The following is a 10,289-nucleotide window of genomic DNA, read 5'->3' as shown; positions in this document are numbered from 1 at the left end:
CCTTATCATTCTGACCACTTGGGTCCAGAATAAGTAATTAATATCACTTAGAGCATAATATCACTTAGAATTTTGTTGAGGTTCCTACAAATCTTTATCAGACTTTGTCATATTAGTGGTTCTAAATGTGAGTTTACAACATTATGTTAAGCTGCTGGCCTCCCTTGGAAGAAATCCCTCCAAGATTTTGTTGCTTCTGTGACATTTTATGCCATCCTCCTAATGGTCAATTGTTACCTACATCCAGCTTTGTAACCTGAACACTGGACAAGGCAATTCTCCCTAATAACTGAATCTCATATTTATTCTAAACACAAACTCTTAAAGTAAATGGAGCATAATTAAATAAAATGAAACAAAGATCCTGATATTTCTCTGCCTCTCATATACATATAAAAACCCCATAAAATTAAACTTTGCTTTTCACAGGAATAGACTCCTCAGGCTCTGATGCCCATAATTTTTCAGAACTAATGTCATCCTGCTTAGATTTTAAGTTCCAGATGAGGGTGTTGGCTCTACCCACAGTCCACTGTATTTCCTAGGAGGTGACTGCTTAACAAGGTCACTATTTATTCTGTCTTGCTAGAGGTGTACTATTGTACAGAATCGATCATGGCATTATTAGCATATACTTACAGCAATAAAGGAGATGGAAATCTTAGATGAACTTAAGGGGAGATGTCAGAGAAAAAAGCCTCAAAAGAAACTGGATCTTAGGTAGCTCTGGGGATTGGCCATAGGAGTCCATGGCTCTCCACTCCAGTGTTTCATCACTACACAATTCTCGTATGGCCTGTACTTTGTGATTTTCCGCTTACACCTTGTGGTCTGGAAGTACCCCATGCTTAGGGACAGAATCTGATCAATATATAGTTTTAATATTGAAAATCTTATACATGAGATTTTTGTAAGGCATTTGTATTATCATCACCCCAAATGTCATAGAAAACAACTCTTCCACCATCAAGACCATCTCTGGCATCCCTCACATTGATCTCTCCATCCACAGCACTCTCCTCAGGGCGCCCTTGACATCGGTGTTCCTCAGGCTGTAGATCAGCGGGTTCAGCATAGGGTTGAAAAGGCTGTAAAACAAGGAAAGGATCTTCTGCTGCTCCTCAGGGTGGCGGGATTTGGGGGCCATGTACATGACAATGGCGCTTCCAAAGAAGAGCCCCACCACGCAGAGGTGGGAGGAGCAGGTGGAGAAGGCCTTTCTGCGGCCCTCCCCGGACTGGATCCTCAGGATGGCGAACAGGATGCGCGTGTAGGACACCAGCACCAGGCAGAGGGGCCCGACTAAGATAAGCACAGAAGCAGCAAAAATGACAACTTGGTTGAGCCAGGTGTCAGCGCAGGCCAGCTTGAGGACAGACAGGATCTCACAGAAGAAGTGGTTGATTTCATGAGGCCCGCAGAAGGGCAGCCTCAGGATGAGAACCACATGGACCAGGGCCAGCAGGGAGCCGCATGCCCAGGAAATGACAGCCTGAACCGTGCATACTCTCCAGTTCATGACGACAGTGTAACGTAGGGGGTGGCAAATCGCCACATATCGATCATAGGACATCATTACTAAGATCAGACACTCAGTGTGAGCAAAAGCCATGTATAAAAAGGTCTGCATTATGCATGGGACAAAGGAGATCGTTTTTTCCTTGTTCAGAAGGTTCCCCAGCATCTTTGGGACATTATTTGAGGCATAGGCTATGTCAACAACAGCCAGGTGGGAGAGGAAGAAGTACATGGGGGTGTGCAGTCGGGAATCCAGCCAGATGAGCCCCAGGATGGTGCTGTTCCCCAGCAGGGTGAAGGCATAGAACAGGGAGAAGAGCCCGAAGAGGAACACCTGAGTCAGTGGGCTGAGTGGGAATCCCAGGAGAATGAATTCTGTGACCCATGTTTGATTTTCTGTCATTCCCTGACAACAGTATCTGTATCCGTCACTGCTGCTGAGGAACAAACTCTGATCTGGGTTACTTATTTAACAGAAAGAGGGGTTTTAAGGTATTTACTGTCTGTTCGCTCAGCTGGCAATCCTTTCCAGAGCCATTATGTCAACTCCTTTAATCCACTGTAAAGCAGAAAGAAAAATCTATTCAGGTAAGTAGTACAAGTGAGCACAGGATTTCATACACTATTTGGGCTTCTACACAATTTTATTTAACTTTGATCGCAAGATCTATGTTTTTACTATTATGATGGCAGCCACAGAATAATGTGTTTTCCAGCATGACTGTTTCATTTGGGAAGTCCCATAGCCATAGTCTCATATACTTTTACTTTCTAATTTATTTAGATTTCCAATTTTGTTCCCACTTCCTTTTTATCATTTGGTTTGCACTTATTTTATAACTTGTGCAGAGTATATTGCACATAGCAGGTCCTCAATCAATGATAGAGTAAACAGGGGCTCCTGGGTGGCTCAGTTGGTTAAGCATCTGACTCTTGATTTCAGCTCAGATCACGATCTCACAGTGGTGAGGTCAAGTCCCGCCTTCTTGGGATTCTCTTTCTCCTCTCCCTCTGCCCCTCCTCTGCTAGTGTACTTTCTCTCCCTCCCTCTCTCAAAAAATAAAAAATAAAAAATAGAGTAAATAAATGAATGAATTAGGGGATAAGATTTATAAATGCCACTTCAAGGAGGTCTGTTTCCTGCTGTGTTCACTAGTTTTGGGGCTTTAGCAAATGAAGTCGTCCCTAATTTTTTTACTTTCTGAAGCTACACAGGAAAATCTGTTTCCCTTTTGAGCATGAGCAGAGCAACATCACTAATCTGGCAGCATTCATAGAAGTAATTTATCTTATAGGGTCAGGGCAAGTGGTTATCATGTGAAGACTTAACCGTGTAATACCTCTACTGCTGCCCCACCCTACCCTCTTGCAGGACTGCTTCCCTGGTTCTGCATGGATACTACACCCCACTGCATTTGGACAGTTCCTAATACAGCACCCATTTGTTGCATGTATGGATGAATGGATGCATGGTTGGATGGATGGGTGGGTGGTTGGAAGATAGGCATTACACTAGGAATGACATCCAAAGTGCCTATCCTGGAATTTAATCAAGACTTTGTCTCTTTCATTTTCTCTGGCTGCCATTCCGCCAACCATATGGCCACAGGGATGACAGAAAGGGAAATCCTGAAATGTTCCGTATACACCTATTAAATGACAATTCATGATACACGTGATCATTCTCAATAGGCAGCTTATGATTCCAACTCTGAAAATTTCAGCCCTATCTTAAGACCAGAAAGTTGCCTGCCCGTAAGTTGACCTTGTACCTCCTGTTCAAGACATTAATTTCTGGAGCCCTTCCTTCCTCCAGACTCCAGCTTATTTCAACTACCGCACTTTGAAAAAAGCCCTTTACTCACTGTGGCACCAGCCCTTGTCTTATCTCAGAGATAGGATTAGATTTAGAGGAAATTGCACAGAAGTCGGCAGAGATTTTAAAGATCTGAGGACTTACCCCCTCCAACTGTCTCTGAAAGAGGGACTTTCAGGTGCAGGCCTTGTCCCTGTTCCCTTGACACAGGCTGATGCAGGTCCTGGGGGCTTCTCACTGTGAACATCAGCAGTAAAGATTTTATAGCAAGCTCATCTTCACCCCAAACCACCCAGACTGTCCCTGAGTGTCCCTGGGGGAGATGAGACAAGGACACATAAGACACAGATACCATCTCTACCAGGAGAACAAAAGTTGTTTGTCTCTCTGTCTCTATTTCTCTGGGCCCTGGGGATGGATGTTCAGAAGAAAAGGAGCTAGCAAGTGATGAGTTAATACCCAGTTGGATCCATATGCAGGAAACTTGTGTAGTAATAAGAATAAACATACTCCTGGGACTGCATTGTAAATTATACCCCCTAAGTATTTGATGGTGATGGGTTCCTGGATCTCCATCTTGTCTCAGATGGATTTTGTGAAGCTTGTAGGAGGAAGAACATCACCTTTATGAGATAATAGCTTGAAAGTCAACATGAATTTTTTTCTTCCCTCCTTAGATAATTATAAGATGGTTGTTGGTAGATCAGGAAAACTCTATCAACCTTCTCAACTATGCTGAGAAAGATGCTGAATCCTGTCCATATAGTACCTGAGATTTGATACGGGGTGTTGGAAGTAAGGGAAAACAGAAACCAGAGTAAAGCTGCTCTTGAAGAGGTTTCTGATAGAAGCCTCAGAGTTTGGAAGGTATCACATCTTTACTATGATATACTCATGAGTTCCATGAACCTTCTAATATAATAATGCCTTGGGCTGAGATATTGACTTTATATTCACATAATAAAACATAAACAGAGGATGTCTTGAAAATTTTTGATTGTCTCTCTTTTGTGGGTCAGTCCTGTGTGTGTGTGTATTTGCTCAATAGGCAAAGTTTTGGAAAGAAACACCCAAAACTCATTTATCAGTTCACATTTGGTTCTTTACTTGAAAGAGGAGAAGTAGACTGTTAATGTGTGAACAATATGGTTCTCTGTTAACAAGGGAGGGAAGGAAGTATACCTATGGTTTTTGGCTTACATCCTAGTCAAGGATTCAAAGCATATGTATTTCTATGGGCAGAGTAAAAAAACTCAAGTAATAAGTGTCCTGAAATTTTGGAAGAGTGAAAAGTTTATAAGCTATGTCCAGTGGTTACAAAATTAACGGAAGCATTTAAGATAAATTTATTGACTATCTAAAACTGGAGAATTAAATACTTCCATGATAATTTTCAATTTCTATATAATATTCATAATTATCTACATGTAGATTCTTAATTTCAGTCATTCTTTTATTAATTTATAAAATTCATTCAATTTATATTTACTGAGCCTCTGTTATATGTGGGCACAGTCCTAGACACTGGAGAAGCAAACATTAATGAGATACTGCCTTGATCTTCAAAGACCTTACAGTCTCTCTCAGAGTGAGCCATGCAAACAAACAATTTAGGGGCTATGATAGAACTGTGCACAGTACCCCATGGGACCAAAGGAGAATATGTTACATTATTCTGAAAGGGAGTCAGTATAGGCTTGACAACAAATGAGATACTTAAGCACTGTTCAGGAGGACATAAGGTGAATAGAACATACCAGGCTGTCCCCTAGGGTATGAGGAGGGAAAGGAAAAAGAACAATATTGGAAAGGGGCTTCACAAACAAGCTTCTGTATTATGTCAAAGATGTTGGACTTTGTTGAGAATAAAAAGTAGAATTGTATCACTAAATACATGGTTACAAAGATTACTTCTTGTTTAGTGTAGAAGACTATTTAAAAGAAGAAGATTGAAGACTGTGAGGCCAAGCTATCTGAAGAGTAGGTGTTCAAATGAGAGATAGTGAGTATTGCGTTAGGGGTGGTTACCATAGGGGTGGGGAGGAGAGAATGCGTATGAAACACAATTACAGTAAAACCTTGGTTTGTGAAGATAATTCGTTCCTGAAACATGCTTGTAATCCAAAGCACTTGTATATCAAAGCAAATTTCCCCATAAGAAATAATGGAAACTCAGAGGATTCATTCCACAACCCAAAAATATTCCTATAAATGATTACATTATTGTAATATAATGAAAAATAATAAAGAAATACAAAATATAAAGAAAAATAAACAAATTAACCTGCACTTACCTTTGAGAACTTTCATGGCTGATGCGAGGGAGACAAGAGAGAGAGGAGGATTGTTGTGTAGAACGACTTTCACTATCACTAAGGGAATCACTGCTGTCTATTGGCTCAGTGGAATCTTTTTCTGCATGGGGGCCATTGGTTATGCTTGCACGGATGTTGACTACACTAAAGTATTAATAAACTCTTGTCATAAACTGTATTTAATGTAACTGGCAATATGGCGGCAGAGGAAAGAGTCTATATCTGCAGGCAGCCTGACCTAGAATGAAGCAAAGCATTCCTAAGCTTACTCTTGAATGGAAAAGCAAAGGACCATGCATAGGTTCTTTGAAGTGACAAAAAAAAAATACACTAATGCCAGTTGTGGGCACCTTCCAACATTCTGAAAAATCACTGACTTCTGCCAAACACTGTGGCCTGAGATGGAGCATCCAAGCATGAGAGCTGATCACCCACAATCCCAGAGAGAGAGAGAGAGAGACAGAAAAGAGCCATTGGCTCAGTTGTGATCATGTGATAGATGTTTGGTGTCAGGTATGACTTGTATTGCAAGACATCACTCGTTTACCAAGTTAAAATTTATTAGAAATATTTGTTTATCTTGCAAAACACTCGCAGAACAAGTTACCTGCAATCCAAGGTTTTACTGTAACAATATTTAGTGACATTTTGTGTGTGGTGAGGCAAAAAGCAGACCTTGGATGCTTCCCAGGCTGCTGGTTTATGTGGTTGTATATAGAGATGGCTTCATTTACTTATACAAAGAATACTTTGGGGAGAATATTTATGGCAAGGCCTGAAAAAGAGTATAGTTTTAACATGATGTGGTTGATGTGCCTATGAGACATACAGGTGGATATGTCGAAGAAGGAATTAACCAAATTGTTTTGGAGCTCATGAGAGATAACTAGTCCAAAGTCATGGATTTGGGAATCACATGCATTAGGTGATAGTTAAAGCCATGATAATGAAAAAAGTCATTTAAGGAGAGTAGTTTCGTTGACAAGAAGCAAGGACAAGAACAGTGTCTTAAGAATGACCAATATTTAAGAGTTGTACAGAGGAAGATAAACCTCCAAAGAAGAGCAAGAAGAAAGATCAGAGAAATAGGCAGCAGACCAGAAAATAGAAAGGAAGGAAATCAGAGAGTGATGTTACTCCAGGACACAAACTAAGATATTTAATCCTCGGATTAAAACTAAGTATTTAATCCTCGGAGTAATTCTATCTTTTAGATACAAGAATATTCTCCTGCCCAGAACTATACTGAAGTGGATATTTATAGAAAAAATAAAATAAAACCAGGGGCACCTGCGTGGCTCAGTCAGTTGGGTGTACAACTTCAGCTCAGGTCATGATCTCACAGTTTGTGAGTTCAAGCCCCACGTTGGGCTCTGTGCTGACAGCTCAGAGCCTAGAGCTGCTGCAGATTCTGTGTCTCCCTCTCTCTCTGCCCTGTCCCCACTTGTGCTCTGTCTCTCAAAAATAAATAAATGTAAAAAAAACGTTTTTAAGAAAAGAAAAAAGAAAATAAAATCAAAATTACTAAGAGAAATCCATTATTATCCTTCAAGAAAAATACATCACTTTTTTTTGCATCATTTCCCATTTGCATTGACCTGTGCAAGGGTGAACATTATGCAGCAAGTAGAGAAAATTTTAATTTCCAGAGAGCCTACTATTAACATCTCAATCAGAAATATAATACCATTCAGGGGCACCTAGGTGACTCAGTTGGTTGACCATCTGACTTTGGCTCAGGTCATGATCTCGTGGTTTGTGTGTTCAAGCCCCACGTCGGGCTCTATGCTGACAGTTCAGAGCCTGGATCCTACTTCGGATTTCGTGTCTCCCTTTCTCTGCCCCTCTTCTGCTTGCGCTCTGTCTCTCTCTCTCAAAAATAATTAACATTAGAAATATAATACCATACAAATATATGGCGACTTCATTGTGAAAATGAGAAGTAGTTATTACCCTGTGTGAAACAAGGATTCAACTGATAGCGTATGATGCCAAGGATAAAGAGGCAGATGACCAAAGATTTCCAAGGTGAGGATTATAGTTCATCCTGCTAGGCATCCATCACATTCAAAAGAAGCTTCTGTTAGTACCCTGGAGGCACAGCCATCCTCCAGCAACTCATCACATTATTCTTAATTCATCAACACATGCAGAAAGGCTGATGAATAGGAAAATAATGGATTTCACACTTTCTCATTTTTTTTTCTCCAATTAGGGGACAAAAGTCAACTCTATCTCTCGTATCTCCAGAACCACAGTGTAGACTCAAAAGGAAGAAGAAGGAGCAAGGACATTCTCAAACACGGAAGAGTCAGTGTCAGATATTCTATGCATTAATAATATGATTCTGTAGGACAAATTTTACATCTGTTAATTTGTTGGGGTTTTTTTTAATGTTTATTTACTTATTTTGAGGGAAGGAGGGGCAGAGATAGAGGGAGAGAGAGAATCCCGAGCAGGCTCTGTGTTGCCAGTGAAGAGCCTGTCATGGGGTTTGATCTCATAAATCTCATGAACTGTAAGATCGTGACCTGAGCTGAAATCAAGAGGTGGACATTTAACCGAATTAGCCACCCAGGTGCCCCTTTGTTGTTGTTGTTGTTGTTGTTGTTGTTGTTTTAAAGAAAACCACTCCATTCTTTCTTAACCTTTCAACTGTTATGCATTTTTTAGTGTGTTTAGGTGATAGAGAAATGTTTCTCAAAGTACGGTCGCCAGACCACCAGAATGGGAAAAGTACTTCACTCTTTGTAAGGAAGCAAAAAGCACTTTGGAAACTCTAAAACTCAAAGTAAACGTATAGTACTATTTTTTAAAAACTTTTTATGCATGCAGGGGCACCTGGGTGGTGCAGTCGGTTAAGCGTCCGACTTCAGCCAGGTCACGATCTCGCGGTCCGTGAGTTCGAGCCCCGCGTCGGGCTCTGGGCTGATGGCTCAGAGCCTGGAGCCTGTTTCCGATTCTGTGTCTCCCTCTCTCTCTGCCCCTCCCCCGTTCATGCTCTGTCTCTCTCTGTCCCAAAAATAAATAAACGTTGAAAAAAAAAAATTTAAAAAACTTTTTATGCATGCAAAGAACCTTAAAGAACACTGTATCCAAAGGTGTCATTTTAAAGATGAGAATACTGAAGTTGGACAGGTATGACTTCTTCAAAAATAAAGGCATATTTCAGGTAAGAACCCAGGCATCTCAAATCTAGTGTATCTAAAATGTACATTTCATAATATACATTCAGTTTTCTTCTCCTGGCTTCATCTATCACAGAAAGTTGTCTCACTACCCACACCCCCTCGCAAGTTACTCAAGTAAGAAACAGAGTCATTCTGGATTCTTCTTCCTCTACAGAACATATATGAATTCTGTTCATTTCTTTCCAACGTCAGTGCCATTACAGTACCCCACAGAGTAGGGTGGAGTGGTGGGGGGGTGGTTCCTAGGTAAGAAGGGAGGGAGAAAGGTTTGATCCTCATAGTTATAATGAGACTTAAATACATACATTTAGCATTGTTTCCATTATCAATTAGTCAAGTGAAAGTACTTGATCTGTGCCTTTCTTAACCTCTGTGAGGCTTTATTCTAGTCGAAGGTTGACAAAATCCACTAAACCAATGTAAAGTCTCTTAACATGGCTTTCAGCTTCCATTCCATGCCCTCTTGCTTAAAAATCTTCAATGTCCTTTCTTTGAACCATATAAAATCCAATTCCCTTTGAAGGCTATGAAAGTGGTAAATGATCTGGCCCTTCCTGCTTCTTAAACCACATCTCTGGAAATCTTCCTCTTTGATCAGGGTGTTAAAAATGTACAGGACCTGGACAAGTTCTAGATCATAGAAACTCTTGCCAGCCTCGGGGGTTTTGCACTCACTGGTCACTATGCCAGGAGTATGTCCTCAGTTTAATTATCACTTGTTCCCCCCCTCCCCCAACCACACTATTATACACCACAGCAGTAAATGTCACAAACGAAAACTCTTATGCCTTTTCACTGTTGTCTTTGTCTTCTCTACTCAAAGGGAAGTCCTTAAGGGCAGGGACTATGTCTTCTTTCATTATACTGAGAGCCCAGTGGCTTCTTCTAGTAGGTGCTCAATTAATTAGCTACATAAATAAATCAACACTTTTATGATGATCAGGCTTATTTCATAGGCACTAATTGAAAAAGGTTAACGATCTATTAGTCACTTCATGCTTTTTATGAAATACACATTTTTATTGAAGAATATCACATTTTTATAGCCTTAGAAAAGCAGATTTTTCTCATATGTTTGCTCACGGATCACCATTTTCATTACACTGAGCATGATTTGTAAGATATTCAGTTACAGAACTCCCTTTGCCCCACTTCTGTGACTCTTTGGTGTTTTCTGATCTTCTGATCTCCTTTTCATTTCTTTCTTCCTACATCATTTTCTCCTCCCTCGTCTTTCTTCTTCCTCCTTCCCTCCCTCTCTTGCCTTCACACTTCCCTCCCTCCTTGCCCCTTCTCTTCTTAGTGTTCTCTTGGGCCCTTCTCCTCAACACTCTCTCTTCTCTCTTCTGAATGTAAATTATTTTCAGTCATAAAGTGACTCATAATTAAATGAGGAATGTCAAACAGGATTTCAGATAACAAGGTAACAAGTAGCAAAAATCAAAACAA

At 40.5% G+C, this 10,289-nt stretch overlaps 1 protein-coding gene across 1 annotated transcript; it reads right to left on the bottom strand.

The window, feature by feature from the left end:
- Positions 1 to 988: 988 nt before the first annotated feature.
- LOC122486506 (olfactory receptor 2A5) lies at positions 989 to 1,921 on the bottom strand. The gene has a single exon (XM_043585880.1). The coding sequence runs from the start codon at positions 1,919 to 1,921 to the stop codon at positions 989 to 991; it is 933 nt and encodes a 310-aa protein (XP_043441815.1).
- Positions 1,922 to 10,289: the final 8,368 nt, after the last annotated feature.

Source organism: Prionailurus bengalensis, chromosome A2, assembly GCF_016509475.1.
Source record: "Prionailurus bengalensis isolate Pbe53 chromosome A2, Fcat_Pben_1.1_paternal_pri, whole genome shotgun sequence".
Taxonomy (NCBI): Eukaryota; Metazoa; Chordata; class Mammalia; order Carnivora; family Felidae; genus Prionailurus; species Prionailurus bengalensis.
This window is presented reverse-complemented; position numbering and strand designations above follow the sequence as displayed.